Below are 22,844 nucleotides of genomic sequence, written 5' to 3'. Positions count from 1 at the left end.
TTTTTATCTTGTTTCTCAGAGAACATCATGAGTTTTGTTTTACCACTTGAACAAGTTTAAGAAACCCATAGCATCCTTATTTTGTACTTAAGGAAGCTGGGACCAAGAGAGGATTTTCCTGAAACATAGCAGCCTACCTGGAAAGTATCAGAACACTCAGTATTTTCCTTGGTAGTTGAAAGCAATGGTCCTATCAGAAGAATCATACAATGAAACTTTTTAGTGAGGACCTCACCTGTTTTGTTTTCTTCCCTGTGCCTAGATATTGCCTGGCACGTAGAAGATGTTCAATCAGTATTTATTATTGAATGAGTTGCCTAATTCTGCCATGTTGTCATGTTGCCTGTTCCCTCTCTGGCCTAGAACCTGGAAGGTTACAACTTGTTTTCTCTGTCAGGTTTAAAGCAGTTTAGAAGAGGGACACCTGAGTGGCTCAGTCGATTAAGCATCTGACTCCTGATTTCAGCTCGGGTCATGATCTCAGGGTTGTGGATCAAGCCCCATGTCAGGCTCTGTGCTGACATGGAGTGTGGAGCCTGCTTAAGATTCTCTCTCCCTCTCCCTCTGTCCCTGCCCCACGCATGTGCACACTCTTTCTCTCTGTTAAAAGAAAAAAGTAACTAAGTCTGCTTAGAAGAGAGAACAATGATGAAAGTATTTTACCCATCACCTCAGTTTTGGCACCAGTTTATCTTCCTTTTTAAATGCAAACCAGCAATATGGTACTGGCACTTCTATAGAATGCACCACAAATCCTGCAGAAAGCAATCAGTGCATTAAATGAGTGTTTCAAGCTTTATATGTCCATTGGTGTGGGATCCGTTATCTTTAATGGGTGGGTGGGCATGAAGTGCAGGTAGTCTTGGACTTAAATGAGTCATTTTCTTGAAGTGCTTGTTCAGCAAAAATGTTGGGGTTTCCTGTCTGTTTTTGTTTATTTTTCTTACAAAAATATGTTTAAGCCATCAGAAAAATTTCAGCACAACCAAAGACTCTTGGCTGTCTTTCATTTAGCAAAATTCTTTCTGGTGCTATGATGTGTGTTTTCTGTCAGCTAAAATTTACAGGAATAGTGAACCACAAGGATTTCCTGAGGAGAAGCTCCCACATGCTGTGTCTGAGGTTTCTCATGTTTCTTTTGGCAACAGTAACATTCTCCAATACTACAAAATTATAGTTTGAGTCCAGTGCTAATAATTTCTTTTCAAGAAAACAACTTAACTGAAACATTGTGGTTCTATTTTGCTTGAACTAAGGAAAAAAAGTTATAACAGAAAATTACCTATCATCACCTACTCTGCCTTACCCTCCACAAAAAAAGTCCCTTCTGAGGTTGCCATCAACCTATAATAATATTCACTATATGAAACATAGAAATTTCAGTGTATTTGTTTATAAACATAACAACCCCAATCCTATAAATAGAGTGGTTAGGGCGGTTGCAGTGTGGAGCTTCATCTTGCTGTGGGCGATCATGTTTTAATATTAACACATTTGCCTTTTTCACTCTCATTCGTGTACAGAGTATGAAAAACTCATCAATATGGTTTTATATCCCACATTAAAATTAACTTTTTCAGAACTATCACTTGTTGAGGGGTGCCTGGGTGGCTCGTTAAGCATCTGCCTTCAGCTTGGGTCATGATCCCGGGGTCCTGGGATCGAGCCCCGCATCGGGCTCCCTGCTCGGTCAGGAGCCTGCCGTTTCCCTCTCCCACTCCCCCTGCTTGTGTTCCCTCTCTAGCTATCTATCTTTCTGTGTCAAATAAATAAATAATATCTTTAAAAAAAAAAAAGAACTATCACTTGTTGAGTTTTGTTATAGCTATTCTTTGTTAATGCAGTTATCAGGAAAGACTATTAAAATATTCCCTTTCCGGGGTGCCAGGTGGCTCAGTCGGTTAAGCGTCTGCCTTCAGCTTAGGTCATGATCTCAGGGTCCTGGGATCGAGCCCCATATCAGGCTCTCTGCTCAGCAGAGAGTCTGCCTCTCCCTCTCTCTCTGATCCTCCTCCACTTGTGCTTTATCTCTCTCTCTGTCTCAAATAAAATCTTTTAAAAAATAAAATAAAATACTCCCTTTCCAACCACATATCTTTGTTTGTTTGTTTGTTTGTGTATTTTAAGTAAGCTCCACGCTGGGCTTGAAACCCAGGGCAGGGTTTGCAAGAGTCAGATGCTTAACCAACTGAGCTACCCTGGCGCCCCAACTACTTACCTGTTTAAGGCTTGATTTTCTTTTCTTCTTTTTCTTCAAAGATTTTATTTATTTGACAGAGAGAAAGCACAAGCAAGGGGAGCGGCAGGCAGAGGGAGAGGGAGAAGCAGGCTCCCTGCTGAGCAAGGAGCCCGATATGGGATTCCGTCCCAGGACCCTGAGATCATGACCTGAGCCGAAGGCAGATGTTTAACCGACTGAGCCACCCAGGCACCCCAAAGCTTGATTTTCTTTATATACTTCATCCAGAACAATAAATTGCAACACATTGAATGAAGAAGCATATAAGAATCCGGCTATCTCCTATTAAGCCAGATAATAAGGAGAGTTGCAAAAAATGTTAAATAATCCACTTTGCTCAATACTTTTTTTTTTTTTCATTTTGGAATGGGTTTATTGTTATTTTTAAGTAAATTAATAAGTATTTTAAATTTTTTAAATTTCTAATATGATAAATCTTGTTAGACATCCACAAAAACTCTTTGGGGCTCTCAATAATTTTTAAAACCTTAAACAGCTTTTAAGACCCAAAAAATCTGTGAACCAGTAGTCATGATGTGGTTTTCTGAGATCTGTCAAATAATACACAGGTTATTTGGCAGTTTCAGAGAAAAAATGAGATAGTAATCTTAGCCCCCAAACATTTTTTTAATTAATAAAATAATAATTTTACCAAAAATCCCTTTGCACTCTTAAAAAAACTGCCCATGTGCTACGAGGTCTATTTCAGTCAGTTCATCTTGGCTAATGTTCAGTTCGTTAACCAAGGGATTTTTGTTTTTCATTTGTGTGTTATCATTGGTTACATTTTAAATTTTATTTTGGCTCAAAAGTGATTGAAGCATAGAAATAGAAATAAAACAGTATTATAAATGCTACAACTCAGAATACTGTCATAATGAATAAGAGCTTTAGAGTTCATACAGTCTGAGTTTATATGTGTTAGAAAGTGGAATGATTTGTAGTAGCAGTCCAAAAGAGGAAAGTTCAAATATGAAATACGATGGTGACTGGAATTACATTCTATCAGATCTGCAATACCTTCATCTCTAGTCGCCAGAGATTATTCTGAAATTTTGTCAAATACTTAGTTATGTAAAGCCATGAAACAAGGCACAGTGATAACCTTGGCAAGCCAGAATTTTCCAGAACTGTAAAACAGTGCATTCCAGGGTGAAAGTGATGAATTCTGTCACTAGAGATGGGGAAGAAATCAGAACTACTAAAGCATCATTCATAGTTGCATAGCTCAAATAGATGGATGTCACACCTTTGACCAGAACGTTGTGAAACCAACCAAAAAGTTAATGAAAAGTTTTAGCATTTGTAGAAAAGGCAGAATAAGGTACTGACAAAATTACTATATCAAATGACACCATTGGACATTATTGGTATTATTCAAGGCAAATGATTAATGCTGCTGTTTTTGCAAAATGTCAAATAGTAGGTGTTCCAGCTAATGGTGTTTCCAACTGAGTATGTATATGTATGCTCTTAGTTGATGTGCAGAACATGGAGAACAAAGTATTCATTGTTTCTCTTCTGTTTAATCACGTTTACAAGTATGTTACACATAATCCATTTTGTTATTTTGTGAGCTGTGACATAAACTGGAAAAGGAAGGGACTTTGGGGTCAGTGCTGACACAGCATCAGTTAAGTGTGTAGTAAGAAAGGTACTAGAATTTGAATGAAAAGAAGTTTGATCCCATCCCCACCCATGAAGCCTCTTGCCAGGGAACAGGTAGCAATCAAGAATATGCCTCAATATATTGACTGAGCATTTAATTAGAACAGGAGTCAGCAGACTAGCTGTTGGGCCAGGTTTGTCCTCTGTTCCCCACCTATTTTTCTGTGACTGGTGAACACAGAGTAGACTTTACGTTTTTAAATGGTTGGGGAAAATATCAAAAGAATGGTATTTTGTGACACATGGAAATTATAAGAAGTTCAGTATTTCCATAAATATTTACTGGAGCATAACCACACTCATTGGTTTATGTATTGTTGTAGCTGCTTTTGCAGTACAGCAGCAGGATTGATTAGTTATGAGAGAGACTATATGGCCTGCAAAGTGTGAAATATTTACTGTCTGGCCTTTTACAGAAAAACTTTGACAACCCTGGAATTAGAGTAACTCCACTTTGATCCATCGTATTTATTGTTCTTCCCCATGGGAGTTCATTGAAGAAAGGGTTCTACTGCCTTAAAAACAAGCTTTGTGTTGTTGTTTTTTTTTTTTTTAAGTGTGTAAACTTTTCAAAAGGTCGCCCCAACCGAACAAGCATTCTTGTTCTTTTGCCACTCTGGGGACAGAGCAGGGAGGAGTTCACAATTCATTTTGGAAATACTTGAGTAATTCAAGGTAGTATTTGAAGATACATTATGGGTGATACAAAAATTAACCATTTGTGCCAACAGAGATTTAAGTCTGATAGAGAGATAAGAAACATATTCCTCCTTTTATTATAATCTTTTGCCTCTTTTTCCCAAAAGAGCATTAAACATAGCTTTAAAAGGAGGCATTTTATGTATCTTTTATTCTCTCAGATTGATACCCAGCAAATTGCTACCAGTATAAGCAAATTCCCACTGTTCCTCATTTTCCCAAACTCAGGGATATATTCCCTAAAAATACTGGTCTAATTTAACTGCCTGTCCTCTGTTTCCATAGCATCCAATACAATCCTGTAATTATTGATTTGCTTGATGTTTCTGTTTTAAACTATAAGGAAGTTTCCCTGGTGTCTTCCTCTCTAGACACAGGAGGGACTGTTTGTTACTTTAGATAGTATAATATAATATTTCGGAGTGTTGGCTTTGGAGTCAGACTTGTCCTGCTTTCTGTATCTGAGTGAATCTGTTTCCTCTTCTATGAAATGGGAATTAACAATAACAATGATAGCAATGATCATAATACTTTTTTTAGAGTTTGTTGTGAACCTTAAGTGAAATGGTGCAAGTAGGATGCTAGTTAAGCTTTTGCCACATGGTACTATGTTAGTTGTGTTGCTGATACTATTGTTTTGATGGTGGTTGTTATTGTATCTCGACTACCTAACATAAGGTCTTTTTTAAATTAAGTATTAAATATTTTTGTTGAATGGAGTCAAGGTTTATTTTTAAACATGTTACCAGCTTTGTGCTTTAGAGAAGGCTGAAAGTTAAAACTAAAGCTTGCTGTTTATCCAGAAATTTGTCCCATAGGTTTTCATGTAACAGTGATGCTTATGTATCTGATGGGATTGGAGTTTGTTTTGTTGTTTGTTTGTTTGTTTGTTTGTTTTTGGGGGTTTTTTTGGTCTGTTCCAAAACCTGTGCGCTTTCACCTGGCTTATCTAAAGTTGAAGTGTAAATTGAGTGATTACTATGGGCCAGTTACTGTTCTAAGTGCTTGTAAATATTTAGTCCATATAAGAGCCCTATGAACTAGGTCTTATTATTATTCCTATTTTAAGATGAGACAGCTGAAACACAGGATTATAAACTGTCATAGGATACTTAGCCAGTAAGAGGCACAGTTGGGATTTGAACCTATAGTCTGGCCCCAGAGTTTGTGTTCTTAACCACCATGTTCTAATGCTTTTATTAGCCACAGAGTCTCGTTTGCCATATGGTTGTATGTAAGATACAGCTTATTTTAGGTAACTTTCTTGGAGTTTTAAGTTTGTTTACAGTGCTGGGTGTGTGGTAGATAATACATATTTGTGCTTGAATGAATTAATGAATATGATGGTATGATAAAATTATAATTAGTGCAGTATATAATCATTGCTTAATTCTTGGCTTCAAGTAATAACTGCTTTCCACTGTAGGCCCTCTTACGAGCTATCTATAGCCAGGCTTGGCTATTTTGAAGCAATCTACTCTAATACTACAAATATTTGGGCAAAGAAATTGCTTAACAAATCTATTTATATTCCTAAATTCATTTTTTCTTGCTGGTACCCACTCAGAAAAATCTGTGTTTAGAGTTTTTCCTTTTTTGGGTCCCTCTGTTGAATTGTTTGTAGTTTGTTTTTAGGGTTTTTTTTAATGTTAGATAACATTGTGACAGATAATTCACTTTTTAATAGATGAAGCCTTAAAGAATTTGTGTATACTGGTCATGATAGTGAAGTTTGGTGTTGGATCGGCCTCTAAAATTTTTGAAATAGTAATGATATTGAAATTTGCTTTATTTTATATGTCTCTTTCAGAATTCTCCACTTTACCAGTACTTACAGGATCTGGGACACACAGACTTTGAAATATGCTCTTCTCTGTCACCAAAACCAGAAAAAAGCACAGTGACAGAGAGACAACAAAAGCATCCTGCAAGAGCCCTGACAAAAGTAAGAAAGCATGTTCATTCTCTATGTTTAATCTTTTGTTCTTCACCTCACTGATATTTAAACTGCCTTAACCCTTACCCTTGTGAAAAAAACAAAAACAAAAAACCTTATAAGCACCTCCATGTCCTTTCTGACTCTGATAAGACTTTATTTTTTATTTCATCAGTAGTACAAAACTGTTTAGATAAATATAAGTCCTTACTGTTTTGGACTGTCGTAGTAATTTCTATAATGAATGGAAATTAATTAATATGGTTGAGGATTAAAATATATTATTTCTTAAAATATTGAAGTTGTTTGGAGGGAACCAGAAAAATATACTAAAACCTTAATGAGAACTCAACCATTAGGACTTTTATATTAATTAGAATTTTTTTCTTTGCATATTTTTTAAAAGAGAGCACAAGTTATAAGAAAGCAAACTGATAACATATTTCATGAGCAATTTCAAGGATATGTGATGGAGTGGGTATATTTACCTCAGTTTGTGATGCCCTTTATATCTAGGCAGTATCCTCTTATGCAATAAATATTTCAGTTGATTACAACATTGCAAGGCTGAGATACTGGAAGAATCTCCACTAATTATGTTCTGTAAAACGTATTTACTAGATTCATTTATGTTCTATTAGCCATATTTAATAAAATAAAAAAAAATATTTCAGTTTTAACGAAAGGAATTCTAATTTAATAGAAAAAATAAACCAGATTACTTCATTTCTTGAGCATTCTAGTTTAATCAGTGTTTTATTATATACAAGACATCATTATTTTTTCGAGGAGGCTTTTAAAGTTTTCAATTAGTTGTTTACTCTGTGGTGATAGAGAGGGAAGTCTCTTTTCTCCTTTTCTTAGAAAAACCCCTAAAATGTGAGGTAACCAAGCTGGGCCCATTTGCAAGAGTAGAATAGATACCAGAGAAATGTTTTTTTGACTGATACTTACAGGGTAGGAATTAGAGAGTTAGAGCTTACATGGATCAGAACCAGTTTGCTAGTCCTCTGGACTTAAACTCTTTATTCTCTCTGCCCCTTTCAAATGTGAATGTTCCTGGGAAGAGTTTTGAAAGCAAAACTGAACGATATGGCTAATAGGTTATTTATAGATTAAAACTTGGATTTGAGATTACTTGGCAACAAAAGACAAAGAATGGGCCAAGGGATAGTCTTAGGCGGGATATGGGCATTGGCCTTTTTTTGTTGTTCAAACTTGGGTTTTAAAGGTATTTAATCCTTTTCATTTATGATATGTATTTTTACATATAGAAGTGTTATTAATTTATAAATAAATAAAATGAGAGTTTAAGATTTACTGGTCCTCAGAAATTGAGAAATAGCCAGAAAATGTTTTTCAAAATTACCACACGTCTAGAAAGTTCTTTTAGTTTTCATATTATTTCAACTGTATGAGCTATATTTTTCTAAAATGGAGTTTTTCTAAATCCGGGACAGCTGAATTTTAGAAAGATTTGTTGTATTATTTAGTTCCTTCTCAGGGGATATATTTTTAGAATCGCCCCCAAAGTGCTGTTCAAGCAGTAAAGTACCAGTTATTTTCTTTGGAAAGCAAAGTTTTTGTATAATAAGAGATCGTGATGAAACTGTCATTAGCCTTCATCACCATTTTTTAATGTTCTTGTGAGTACTTACTGAGTACTCTTACTGGTATTCTCACCATCAATATTCATTCTCTGTATATTTTTCTAGTTTCTTTTCCTGTGATTATTCTTTTTTTTTTTTTTTTAAGATTTTATTTTATTTATTTGACAGAGAGAGACACAGTGAGAGAGGGAACACAAGCAGGGGGAGGGGGAGAGGGAGAAGCAGGCTTCCTGCCAAGCATGGAGCCCGATGCGGGGCTTGATCCCAGGACTCTGGGATCGTGACCTGAGCCGAAGGCAGACGCTTAACGACTGAGCCACCCAGGTGCCCTCCTGTGATTATTCTTAAATGTTCCTTCCATAAAGTTTTAACATCAGGCCTCTTCTCTCTTGGTCTGTTTTTATGAGTGATCTCATCTACTTTCTTGCCCTCATTGGCTACTTGTGTGTATTCTCCATCTTCACTGAGTTCTGGACGTTGCTTAAACATTTCACATGGCCTGTGCCCCAGGAAACTCAGATTCATATGTATAAAACAAATAAAATATTCTTTCCATATTCCCAAATTACCACTCTCAGTTATCTTAAGATTTCCTATGGCTCGCACATTAATTTGGTCACTAAATGATATATCAAGTGAACTTCTTATGTCTCTAAAATCCAACCCTCATCCATTACCATTTTTTGCTACCCTACTTGAGGCCTTTGTCATTATTTAGCTAGACTATTAAATATCCTCCTAATCAGGCTTCTTGGCTACAGTCATTTCCTGCTAGTATTGCCTCTACACTGTAGCCAGTTATTTTTCTTAAATGCTGATTTTTATTGTTTCATTTCCTTGCTTAAAAATCTTTGGTGGCTCCTCACAGCCTACAGGATAAAGTCTAAACTATTAAGGCATTTAAGACCAAAGTCCTTTAAAACTGCTCTCAGTGATCATTACTGTTCCCTTCTTTCCTTGGGTCTTAGCCTGTCCCAGGCTCTGCCACCATGCCCGTGACGTGCTTCCATGGCTGTGCCCTTTCTTCGTCCTGTTCTTTTGCCCAGAATGTTCTTCCCGCCTTTGTTAAATTCCTGCTCATCTGTTAGGGCACAGCTTCAGTGTTAGCACCTCTTGACCTTTTTTCCCACACTTTCCCAGACTTTACTTTGTTTTGTAATTATTTATACCATCTCTTCTATACTAAGTTCTTGAAAACAGCAGTTATGTGTATTCATCTTTGTTCCTATGACCCTTTTTCAGTACCTGGGATATAGTAACCACTCAATGAATATAAACTCCATTTACTAGCATGGAAATGGGCTATTAACATTAAGGTAATTTTAATTTTTGGTTGATTCAGTAATACAACTTTTATTTCAATATGAGACACTTTTTCTAAAATTGATTAAAATGTCTCTCTGCCTTAGCATTGTGGAATGAAATGTTCTTAGTATTTGAGAACTTGGAGCATCCTATGGTTTTCATTTATTTTATTTTTTAAAGATTTTATTTATTTATTTTTTTGACAGAGAGAGAGACACAGTAAGAGAGGGAACACAAGCAGGGGGAGTGAGAGAGGGAGAAACAGGCTTCCCACTGAGCAGGGAGCCCGACGTGGGGCTCAGTCCCAGGACCCTGGGATCATGACCTGAGCCGAAGGCAGATGCTTAACAGCTAAGCCACCCAGGCACCCCTGGTTTTCATTTTGAAACACATACTATCATCATCTTGATATAGCTAGTATATAGTGTACGCAGTAAATGGGCTGCATTAGGATAACTTCTGAGTGCTCTTTTATTTTTTAAAAAAATTAATTAATTTATTTTTTTATGTAGTGTTCCATGATTCATTGTTTGCATATAACACCCAGTGCTCCATGCAGTCGTGCCCTCCTTAATACCCATCACTGGGCTAACCCATCCCCCCAGCCCGCCTCCCCCCTAAAACCCTTAGTTTGTTTCTCAGAGTCCATAGTCTCTCATGGTTCGTCTCCCCCTCCGATTTCCCCCCCTTCATTCTTCCCCTCCTGCTATCTTCTTCTTCTTCTTTTTTTTTTTTCTTAACATATATTGCATTATTTGTTTCAGAGGTACAGATCTGTGATTCAACAGTCTTGCACAATTCACAGCGCTCACCATAGCACAGACCCTCCCCAGTGTCCATCCCCCAGTGTCCATCACCATCCCTCCCACCCTCCACCACTCCAGCAACCCTCAGTTTGTTTCCTGAGATTAAGAATTCTTCTGAGTGCTCTTTAAAAAATCTGCTTTCAGGTCTCATTCAAAACTTAATTTTAACTTAATCTAAACCTATAGATTGAGGTCCCAAGAATATTTCTAAATAAAATTTCCAGGTGATTCTGATGTGCAAGTAAATCTGGGAATTATTAAGGAGCCTGAACATATTGACAAAGGATATAACCTAGGTGATTTTTTTCTCCCTTTTTCTAATAAAAATTCTGAATTTTTTCTTCTTAATTAGAAGTAAGTTATTTGGACTTTTTCTGCTGTTTGGGTGTGATTTAATAAATCCTATACAATGTCATTCATCTCCTTCAGCAAGGCATCCTGTTAAAAGTGGCTGAAACCATCAAAAGTTGGATTTTTTCTCAGTACAATAAGAAAGATGACTTACTTCACAAGTTGGTAAGTGTTTGCTCTACTTCTTTTTGTCAGTTTTCAGGGCTCCAGTTTACTAGTGACAGAATCTAATGAATCAGAATTTGTTTTGCTACTGATTTGGGCAGTGATTGATTCTAAATAGAAATTCTGGGCAGTTCTCTGAAAGGAGACTGCCTACTTCATGAAGTGTTAAAAGTTTGTTGGTATCACCTAAAAAAAAAAAATCAACAAGAAGTTCTTCAATAATTGTGGATATTTGAATTTGAATTCATAGTTCTTCCAAGTGGATATATGAATTTGAATTCATAGTTCTTCCAAGAGGTTGTTAGCCATTTAGAATAGAATATTCTGGTAGTTATTGATACCTTATTTGTTAGACTACTGATTTCCTGCTGCCATCTTCCTCCACTGACAAGTATTCCTCTCAATAGGGAAAGGAATATATCCATTAGTAAGATCTTCTCCCTTTTCATTAGGAGCTTGACTGTCTGCATCCTTATCCCACAGTCTAAGATTACAGAGTTTGGGCAAAATCAAAGTCGTTCCCCCCTAATTTATTTATCATTGATCTACCATTCTCTGATAACTTCATATATAAGATTTAATCTCCCAAGACTAATCACAGAATTTCCCAAAGACTTGGAATTGTGACCATGATCACAAATCATCTTTGTGATTCCTGTGAGGCTTGCTTTTTTTTTTTCCCCCTACTCTCTACGGTAATAGATCTGGTGTTTGACCTCTGACCCCCAGGAGGGATACTTCAACTTTGTGCATCCTAAGCAATGCAGAATCCAAATAGTATAGCTAAAAAATTGAAGTTATGAAGTTCTCATGTCTCTCAGAAGGAGTAATCAAGTTACAAGTAAGCAGATTTCAGGATCCTATGCTGGCCTATGACCTTAAGATAATTATCATTCTTGTAAATTACCATTTGTAAAGAGATGTTTACAAAGTGCTTTCACATTTTGGTTTGGTATTCCAAACACTGTAAGGTTAGTGCATTTTACCAATTGGAAAGCCTGAGATTCAGACAGTTCAGTTTGGTTTAAGAATACTTAGTAAGTGAATTGTTCAAGAATGTTCAACTAGAAAGTGATAGAGTTAGAATTTGAACTCAGGTCTCCTGTTTCAAAGCCTAGGCTCTCCATTATAACATACTACCTCTCTAGCTTGAGTATTATTACGTATTGACTGACTAAAATTACTTTTTTAGCAATCCAAATGGGCAAGTTCTCTGTTCAGGGTTTCATCTTTGTAGGTATATTGAGAAGGTCAATGAAGTGTCTTGTCACCTGCGTAGAATATCATCTCTATCCAGGTGGAGCCATCCTCATTCTTCAGTGATACTAGGACTGTGGTAAGGTATATGGATCCATATACATTTTTCTGTGGTTTAGTCGTAGTCTACATAGTCCTGATCTTTTCATTCTTGGTCCTTTGTCACTGGCCACATGTTTCACTGTAAAGTGCCAGCTTCTCTACGCCTCTCTTTTGTGCTTATATTATAGAGAACTGTAAGAAGTACATGCCAGAGAAATCATTTACTAGTAATGGAACAAGGAATTACCCTGTGGCTTCTGGCATGAGATGGTTGACTTTTCCTTTGATTGTGACATATTTAAAATTTTGTTGGCTATACAGAAATTGAAACAGTCCCTCTTTCCTTTTATAAAAATACTGGCAGTTGCTCCATGATAGCTGAACCTTTTGCCATTATTCCTTTTTATTAAAGTAGTACTTCTTAAAGATTAAAAAAAAAGTTCTTTTATAACAACTATAATGGTAGGGGTATTAGCACTTTTTAAGCACGTGTTAGCCTGTAAAGTGCTTTCACACATGTTATCTCATTTGGTCCTCATCAGCTTTATGAAACAGCACAATATATTAAAAAATATATAAGATCATTGAAATATATTGACACATGAATAGTTCCCTTCTCTATCCCTAGGGGTAAAAACAGAAATCTCTCTATTGTTTAGCTGTGCTTCTCACACCCTTTCATTCCATACAGGCAGATATCTTCTGAGTTACCTTCTCATACCATTTTTCCGGTTAGATCCTTAAAAGAATCCTGTTACCCATTGAATCAAGTCTAGTTCATCACTTCAGCATGAAAGAGTCTGCATAATTTGGCCCTAAACTACCTTTCCAGCCAATATTTTCATCAGCCAACCCAGTCTTCCTTTTCTTTTAGTCCATATCTATTCTGTATGTCTGTGTTTGTGCTATTATACTATGGTAGAATTCTTTCCATTTTTTTCTCTTTTATTGCAGTCTTTTCAGTAAGCAGTCCTAGCTCTTCCTCAAGACCTTTCCCACAAACTTCAGCGTATTGGATCTCTTATTTTCTTCAACAATGTAGTAATAATTATCCATGCTATGTTCTGTAGGTTTTGTATCGTATTATGTGTGCTTTTCTTTATTGTAATTATTTCATGTGTACTAACAACATTAACAGCTAACACATAGTATCTACTATGTAAATGTTTACTGTGCACCAGACACTTAATATTTTATAAATATTGACTTACTTAATTCTCACAACAATCCTATGAAGTAGGTACTATTCTTACCCTCATTTTGCAGATGAGGAAACTAAAACAGAAAAGTTATTAACTTAAGATGTAGAACCAGGATATAAACCTAGGTACTAACTGCATCTTGCACTCAAACTTGTTGAGGGTGAGCCAGAGTTCACGTGGTACACCTCCCCACAACACGGAACACCCAACCATACAGATGGTACCTACTAATATTCAGTCAATCAGAATTAGTACCTTTTAAATCTTCATTTATTTTGAGACTTAGACCTGAGTCCAAATAAAGTTATTGCGAATGTTTCTTAACATCAGCAGATGTCTATTTTTCCACTAATTTGATTGCCATATTGCAAATATACAGTTTTAGAATTTATCCTTAAAAAATTTTTAATTCATCGATTTAATCTGATTTAATTTTATAGCTATGATTAGAATATAGTTCAAATTCTTCCTTTCTAGAGGTAGTTGAGTTACTAGATAATACTGCATTAGTTAGAGTGTCTTGTCACTTTCAAGTTTATTTGTATGTTTGGGTGATTATAGGTGGTTAGTTTGTCACATTCTTTTTTTTTTTTTTTTTAAAGATTTTATTTATTTATTTGACAGAGCACAAGCAGGAGGAGAGGCAGAAGGAGAAGCAGGCTCCCCACTGAGCAGGGAGCCCAGAGCGGGGCTCGATTCCAGGACCCTGGGATCATGACCTGAGACAAAGGTAGTCAGTCACTTAACCAACTGAGCCACCCAGGTGCCCCAGGTTGTCACATTCTTGAATCAAATATTCCTAAAGCTATTAGTACTGCCTTAAAGCACAATAGTTTTGAGGAAACATTATCCCAGTTTTTCAGACAGGTCTGATGACAAGGATGGTGTTAAAGAGTGTGTACCTGGGACACCTGGGTGGCCCAGTCTGTTAAGCATCTGCCTTCAGCTCAGGTCATGATCCCAGGGTCCTGGGATCAAGCCCCGAATCAAGCTCCCTGCTTGGCGGGAGGCCTGCTTCTCCCTCTCCCACTCCCCTGCTTGTGTTCCCTCTCTCGCTGTGTCTCTCTCTGTCAAATGCATAAATAAAAAATATTAAAAAAAAAAAAAAAAGTGAGGTGGAGTGTCAATTAATTAATTGGTTCCTAATGTTAGAATTCTGATTTTTTTTAAAGATATTTATTTATTTATTTATTTATTTATTTATTTATTTATTTAGGAGAGAGAGGGAGAGAATCCCAAGCAGACTCCGTGCTGAGCACAGAACTCAAGGCAGGGCTCAATCTCACTGAGGTCATGACCTGAGCCAAAATCAAAAGTTGGACGCTTAACTGACCGAGCCACCCAGGCACCCCTAGAATCATGATTCTAAGAAGAGAAAGGAGGCACATGAAAAGATGCTCGACACCCTAATCATCAGGGAAATGCAAGTCAAAACCACAATATAACCTTACACCTGTCAGAATGGCTGGTATCAAAAAGACAAGAAATAATAGATAATTAAAAATTAATAAAGGGGTGCCTAGCTGGCTTAGTCAGTAGATCATATGATTCTTGATCTATACCACATTGGGTATAGATCTTTTTTTTTTTTTACTTATTTTTAAAGATTTTGTTTATTTCAGAGAGAGACAGTGAGAGAGAGAGTGTGCAGGCATGAGTGAGGGGAGAGGCAGAGGGAGAAGCACACTCCCCGCTGAGCAGGGAGCGTGATGCAGGGCTCATTGCGGGGCTTCCTGACCCAAACCCAAGGCAGACACTTAACCGACTGAGCCACCCAGGCACCCCTGGGTGTAGAGCTTTCTTTAAAAAAAGAAAAAGGGGGCGGTCTGGGTGGCTCAGTCATTAAGCTCAGGTCATGATCCCAGGGTCTTGGGATCGAGCCCTGCATTGGGCTTCCTGCTCAGTGGGAAGCCTGCTTCTCCCTCTCCCACTCCCCCTGCTTGTGTTCCTGCTCTCGCTCTCTGTCTCTGTCAAATAAATAAATAAAATCTTTAAAAAAAAGAAAAAGAAATTAAAAAAGAAAAAATAAATATGTTAGTATAGGGCTAATATTAATTTAAAACATTCTTCTCCTTCTCTAAAAGTGATGTATAACACACAAGATATGCACTCATAGTTGGATATATGGATCACTGCATTCCTATTTAGTCCCCATTATGATCAGCTTAGGCAGGGTAGGTAGGCTCTTGTGTGGGAATGATTAACTGGCTAAGAAGAACAAACCCGTTGTCTTCAAACCCTAGACCTAATTGGTTTTACTTTAATAGCTAAAGGCCTTGTCCATTAAAAGTTCTCTTTATTTTTATCTTATAATAGGATCATTCTGTTCTTAAATTTAATGCATAATAAAAACTTCAAATTTTCTCATACGGCAGACTCTATATAGGGAAGTATAATTGATTACCAGAGACTTAGGATTTGAAATCAGAATTCTGGCCAGCTACTTAATCTCTGGGCTTTAGTTTCTCCTCTATAGAACAGAGAGGAGGATGAAAATCTCCCCTATAGAACAGAGAGGAGTACATTGTGGGGGTTACTGTGAAAGTTAACCTGTGTACTCTAATATTGCTACTTTATCTCTCACCTTTTTTGTTTTTGTTTTGTTTTTTAATTTATCTATTTAAGTAATCTCTACCCTCAACATGGGGCTCAAACTTGTAACCCTGAGATCAAGAGTTGCATACTCCTGCTACTGAGCCCACCAGGTGCCCCTCATCTCTCACCTTTTTACCATGTACACTCTATGTAAAACTAAAAGCAATGACTTGCAGTTCTAAAGAGGCTTTTGTTCTTCCCATCCCCCTCTTCCAACTGTTTCATCTGGTCAATTCTTGTTCATACTTTAAGACTCAGCTCAGGCATCACCGCTTTTCTTTTCTCTGACTTCATTACAAGTTTTGGTTCCTCTGTGCCATTTTCATAATAACCCAGGTATACCTCATTGCACTTCTTTGCACATTATGTTGTGACTGTTTACTTTTCAGTCCTCTTCATTAAACTGTGAACTCTTTGAGAGTAGAGACTTGTATGTTATGCTCATTTTTCGTGCCCTTGGTGTCAAGCATGGTTCTTGTTGTATATATAATATTTTTTGATAGATAGAAGGAAAAGAAGAAGGAATAAATGAGCTAGTATATGTGAAAGCATTTTGTAAACTATAAAGTGCAATGCACATATTAGTGTGGTTTTGCATTACATTCCTCAGTGTTGTGTTTTCAATATCTGAATGTCCGTTTTTAGAAGGCCTGGATCCTACTGATGTAATTCTCACTGTATTGGCTATCTTATTACAGTATCCAGGGACAGCATCTTATGTTACAGGATTATAGTTTCCATGCTCTGTTCCAACAATTTAATTAATTAGACTTAACTAGGCAGGTTTATTCGTCTTTAGTTACTTCACATTTCTTTATTAAAAATTTATATTTTACATCTGGTGGCTCAGTAACATCCATCTCAGTCTTTATTGTTTCACATTTACGGTGAAACTAAAATCCCATACATCATACTAAAGATAGATTGAACTGTTGTATCTTCTTCTTGGAGGCTATACTGAAAATAAATACCCTAAATTTTGTTAGCACATTAGGAGCTTAACATTTAATACAAAATTATGTATGTAATAATGTCTCTCTTCCGTTTTTTTAATGGCAAGGATATTGGATTCCGACTCGACTCACTACATACCATTCTGCAACAGGAAGTCCTGTTACAAGAGGATGTGGAGCTGATTGAGCTACTTGATCCCAGTATCCTGTCTGCAGGGCAACCTCAACAACAGGAAAATGGACACCTTCCAACACTTTGCTCCCTGGCAACCCCTAATATTTGGTACTGTCCAGAAAACATCTATCCCTTGCTTACATATATGGTATTAGCAGAGGAAATCCATCTTCTTGTTCTCTGTTGTAAAGACACTATAAACATTCCATACATTTTAACGTTGTAATTAATGTAATGATACCCCAAAGGTTTAAAAAAAAAAAAAAGTACCTTTCTAAAGTAAACACTGTTTAAAGTGAAGCTGGAAAAAAATCCAATTATTACATATTTTTAATTCAGTATAATTAGTTCTGTGTTTAATAACCCAACAAGCAGGCATAACATGTGCCCCAAGGATCTCTCTTACCCGTATACCTATATATGTGTGTGCATGCAGTCCTAGCCACTTATGTATCTTTATAATTAATAGATTATATCATAAATGCATTATAGAAACATCAAAAATAGGATGGGACATGGAGGTAAACAGTCAGGTCTTGCTTTGTTGGCTGAGAAGCCATAGAGAATAGACTGACAGTTCAGTCCTAAAACTTTTCGACTACTTGAAGTATTTGGGTCTAATGCAGAAGTCCCAGGCCATGTTTTTAGAAAGAATAGCAAAAAGGGATTTATATACAGAACTGTTCATGTCCTCTTCCTATTAAAGTATGAGTTTATTAAGTGAACAAAATCACTGCTTGAACTATTCAAGTTATATAGGTAGTTACATAACATTGGCCTCAGATTTCTGAATTTATCCGTCTTTCCTGTCACATTTACAAATGCTTCATATTGTAACAGGTAGCAAAGTATGTCTTCCAAATCTGTAGTCACTCAGCATCATGATGAAGTAAAGCGTCTTACCCTTTACAAATATAAGAATGCAAGGAACTGCTAGAAGGAACCAGGGTTTAAAGAATTTTACAGCTTTAACTCTCAAGTTTCCTATAGGCACAGGTGTGATTAAGCAACCCTGAGGCCTGTAAATACTTTTAGACTTTGCTATTAATGCATGAAAGTATAATGATGAGATTTTGCTTTGATATTACCAGTATCATTTGAAAGTAAAGTATTCCAAGGGAAATTGGGACAGGTAAATATTTAGTAGGAAGCATTCTTATATGTGACTTTATAATTTGATTATAACTGTCTTCAAGTATTGTTGATTTTTTTTAGATATCCTGAGACACATCTCCCTATAGTCACCTCTTTCTTACATATATTTTTATCAAAGCCTTCATTGCTTAAAAGATGTGTTTTAGTCTGTAGATTTGTAATTAACCTAGAGAAAAAAAATGCATATATATTTTTACTTAAAGCATTGTAAAAGTACAAAGTTTGTGCATATTATGGGCTGTGGTAAGTATGTGTATTCCAGATTGATGATGATTATTTAAAATTAGTTGACTTTACTGAAACAATTACTCGAGTATATATTAGTTCTATTGGAAAAATACTTATATTTTCTTGAGATATTTGTTTCTGTGCAAATAATTAGTATCTGACTTTAGGAAGAGAACTCATAGTATGACAATATTAAGATGTATTTTAATATTAAAAATAGTAAAAATCATTTTTACTTTTAAATTTATAAAATTGGATTTTAAACTCTACTTTGTTTTTAGGTTAGAAGAGTCCCTATCTTCAAAAAAAAAAAAAGAATCATTTCAGAAGATACCTATTACTTATGTCCTTTACCTAAACTTAGCTCACATTTTAATACCTAAGCACCATTGTTTATTTGCTAGATATTTTTAAACGATTTCACATTACTTGTTTAAATGTCATATTTTTTTAAGTCACACTTTACAAAGGAGCTAGCATTTATCTATTGTAGTAAACCTAAATTACACATCTTTCTCTAGTCTGATGGATATCATTTTCTTGGTTTCTCTGTTATAGGGATGTCTCAGTGCTGTTTGCCTTCATTAGTTTGCTCATTATGCTTCCCACTTGGTGGATTGTATCTTCCTGGCTGGTATGGGGAGTGATTCTGTTTATTTTTCTGATCGTAAAAGCTTTGAGATTATGGACAACAGCCAAACTACAAGTAACTCTAAAAAAATACAATGTCCATTTAGAAGATACAGCAACAAATAGCCGAGCTTTTACTAACCTTGTGAGAAAAGCTTTACGTCTCATTCAAGAAACTGAAGTCATTTCCAGAGGATTTACACTGTGAGTTCATTTTTCATTTTATTTTTTAAATAATTCTTTTCTACTACATAGTTAAATTAGAATATTTATTACCTATTTTCATTTCTGTGTTGCAGTTATAGAAAAAAGTAGGTTTCTCTTAGGCACTTACTAAAGTCTCTTAACTGTGAAGGAACAAATACATTATATGCTGGATTTAATATGTAGTATGATTTTGCCTATCTACTTTGAGAAACCAAAGAGCTTTGAGAATTATGATTATTTCTGTGTTCTAATGTGATTATTTTATGAGATAATAGAGAGAGCCTAACATGGAACCTAGCATGCAAAGTTACCCAACAAATGTTTGCTTTCTTTACTCTCTGCCAGTTGCTCTCTTTCCTCAGTTTAAATGATAGATGTATTGGACTTGAATTCATTTTGAAAAATTTTGCCATGCATTAATAATATTCTTTAAGTAAATGTTAGCAGGTATTATAGCACTAATACTCTCAGAGTATCAGGCAAATAATGATGTTTCACATTCTCACAGGAAATTAAATATTCACCAGTCTAGTCTAGTCTTACTTAAATATTAAGCTACCGGATATATAGGATATTATTCTATTATTATAAGGGTAGTTATATTTATTGAGCACCATTATGTTCCAAATACTGTGCTAGGTAATTTTGCATATAACCAAAAGCCTGCAATTACACGTGGTAGAGCAAATGTTCAGATCCATTCCACCTGACTCTTGAGCGTTTCCTGGTGCACTAGGCTGCCTGCTAACCACTAACAAATGACAGTTGTACTGTAGTATATTTAACAATTTATTTAACTCCTATAACCTTTGTAATCTGTAGGCGGGAGAAAGCAAGTACATGGTGAAGAATAATTATTACTCTTAATTACTTATACCTGGAAAATCACGGAAAGGGAGAGCAGAAGAACCTTGGTAGTCAACTCGTTCTTCACTCTGCCGTGCTTATTAAGAATAACTTAAACAGTCCTGATGGAAAAGCCGTATGTGGAAAATCACGAAACAGGAAGTGGAAGAATCTCCAGTAGTCATCTCATTCTTCACTCTGTTGTGTTCTAGAACAGTGTTTAAACAATCTCGAGCCATGAGAGAGATTTTATAACTTCTCTTTCTGCTCAATTCAAAATGTCATAGCTCTCTGAATTTTTGTCATTCATATTGTACTTAAAGTCTACTTGTTGGTAGAGCATAGCAAATATTAAGTTGTTTGAACATTTAGATTTTAAAAGTTAAAAACAACACTAAGTAATAACTCCTTTTCATTCTTGATTTGCACAGTATTTCATTTGAGAAGACTGACTGGTTAAGCAACGTGGCTCTGTGTCCAATTAATGCTTAGGCATGTATAGGGGATTCTGTGCTTTTTGTCATTTTTCAACTTACATTATGGAATTATGTATAGAATTGGCATGAAGAACTAAAATGGGCCAGCTAGACATGATTGACCTCTGGATTATGACTTCTATCCATTGACATGCAGGCAGGCTAAAGAAATGTTGGCAAAATTGTTTCACTTGTTTCCATCTAACTGGATAATGGATTGAAAAAATTATGAGGAATAATGAATCTTGAATCATAACTTTTTTAGAAATATTTTCATCTTTAAAACTGATTTATTAGTAAAATGAAACTCACACAATAATGCCATATATTGAAAACATACCCTCTTTTGTTCGCCTCAGTTTGTCCTTTCTAGCAAAGAATTTAACAATTCTTTGCCTCATTTTGTTATTTTAAAATAAGCCTGACAGTCCATTGTCCTCTGTTTTTTAAATAGATTTTTAATGCCTGAATATATTTTAGTTTGGTTCAATATTTTAAGAGTTTTGAGTTAGATGTTTTGCAAATTTGTGGTTATAGTGTAAGAAATTTATAAATTCTAATATTTTACTTTGCTACTGGGAGAAGTTACTGGTTAGGTGAAAAAACTATTATCCCATAGCTGTGTAATATGTAATTATTTTTCATTTCATTTATAAAAGCATGATCTACTTCATTGTTGCAAATAGGTACTCCCCATTTCTCTTTTGGAAAGTGCTATGAAATGTGCTTCCTCTTGAATAGCTTTGAGAGAAGCTTTGCCACTACCTAGTAACCCTTCCTTTGCCTTTCTACTTGCATTCCCCTGTTGGCCACTGGTCCTGTTATCTCCCTGCGTCCCCTACTTCATTTTGAGTAGGTAAGTGCCAGTGGCAGCAGGTGGGTAAGTCATTCTACCCTACTTCTATGAATGTACAGAATGTATTTCTATAAAGTATTTGATTGTTCTGTACAAGTGACCAAAAGTATGATTGGTGACCATACATAAATGCATATTAAGAATGTAAAAGTATTTGTAATTAAGGCTTTCATACTTATTATAGATTTGGGTTTTGACAACTGGATGTAAAGTAGTACCACTTTAGTATATTTTAGCAAGTAGAATGTCTGTATCAAAAAATTGCAATGTCTCACATAAGTATTCTTTACCTTTCTACTATATTTTGAATAAAATGTATTGTTTCCCCATATCAAAAGAAGCCTTTACTCTTCGAGATTTTAATTTTTCATTTGTCTTTTCTTTTTGGTGACAATATATGTATCTGGGAAATGGCTATGTGTGGGACCTGAGTTGGGATATTTACAATCATTTTCTATAAAAACCACGATAAAGGATTTTTTTTCTAAGTTTAATAGAATTGTGGATTTAGGAAACAAAAACTTTAGGACACCGGTACAGTTGTATCACATTTTACTTTTCAAGTTTGCTTGACAGGGTCAGTGCTGCTTGCCCATTTAATAAAGCTGGACAGCATCCCAGTCAGCATCTCATCGGTCTTCGGAAAGCGGTCTACAGAACTGTAAGAGCCAACTTCCAAGCAGCAAGGCTAGCTACCCTATATATGCTGAAAAAATATCCTTTTCTGTCTATATGTAAGAATAAATATGCTTCCAGAGTCATGAATATAGATAGTATAGTTGCATCCTGTAAAAGTTAAGTGTAAACTGAGATCGTCTATTTTGAAGCTAATTTCCATCATCACTCCTATTTTAAAACTGGAAAAGCATTCTGGGGGGAATAACAATACCAGACAGGAAGAAGGTTTTTCTGTTCTCGTGTGGCTCAGTTTCAACAAGGAAAAAACTCAAAGGCTCTCCCATTACTGGTCCAAAGAATAAAGTCAGAAGAATCTGGCTTTTCTAGGTCTGACATTTTTAAAAGCTACTGGACCTGGCAAATTTGCGTCATGACATGGAAATAAACTGGTAACAGGAAATCCTTCCCCTTTCAAAAAACAGAGGCTCTCAAGTCAGATTGGCTAAGTTTAAATTTTAGCTGTATCAGTTACTGCCTAGGTGACCGTAAGCAAGTTTCTTAACTTGCTTTATTCATTTTAAAAATGGCAATAACAACATACTCTTCCTGACTGTGTTTTTGTTGACATCAAATGAGTTAGTGCATCTAAAGTGCTTAGGCAGTGTCTTGTGTATAATAAACACTCAGAGACTGCATGACAGTAAGTCTGTCACTTCACTTTACTACAGCAGGAAATTAGTTCTGTTAATCAGGAAATAAAGGTGTATAGGATCTTTATTTCAGTTCAGATTCATAGATCATTTAAATTATGAGTAAATGAAATGC

At 35.8% G+C, this 22,844-nt stretch overlaps 1 protein-coding gene across 7 annotated transcripts in view; it reads left to right on the top strand.

The window, feature by feature from the left end:
* Positions 1 to 22,844, top strand: part of VEZT (vezatin, adherens junctions transmembrane protein) — a 66,246-nt gene that overhangs the window by 19,462 nt on the left and 23,940 nt on the right. For 2 of the 7 annotated variants that reach the window (XM_045872827.3, XM_045872829.3), the window contains exons 2-6: positions 6,417 to 6,551; positions 10,693 to 10,779; positions 16,936 to 17,111; positions 18,945 to 19,220; positions 21,966 to 22,115. In XM_045872827.3, coding sequence (XP_045728783.1) covers positions 6,417 to 6,551; positions 10,693 to 10,779; positions 16,936 to 17,111; positions 18,945 to 19,220; positions 21,966 to 22,115 — 824 coding nt within the window. Of the gene's footprint in view, positions 1 to 6,416; positions 6,552 to 10,692; positions 10,780 to 12,021; positions 12,121 to 16,935; positions 17,112 to 18,944; positions 19,221 to 21,965; positions 22,116 to 22,844 lie in introns of those variants that run through there. The other 5 variants (XM_045872830.3, XM_064590776.1, XM_045872828.3 and 2 more) reach the window with 5 other exon arrangements.

Source organism: Mirounga angustirostris, unplaced genomic scaffold (genome assembly GCF_029215605.1).
Source record: "Mirounga angustirostris isolate CCGP_5_RB_7025 unplaced genomic scaffold, mMirAng1.0.hap1 SCAF_5, whole genome shotgun sequence".
Taxonomy (NCBI): domain Eukaryota; kingdom Metazoa; phylum Chordata; class Mammalia; order Carnivora; family Phocidae; genus Mirounga; species Mirounga angustirostris.
This window is presented reverse-complemented; position numbering and strand designations above follow the sequence as displayed.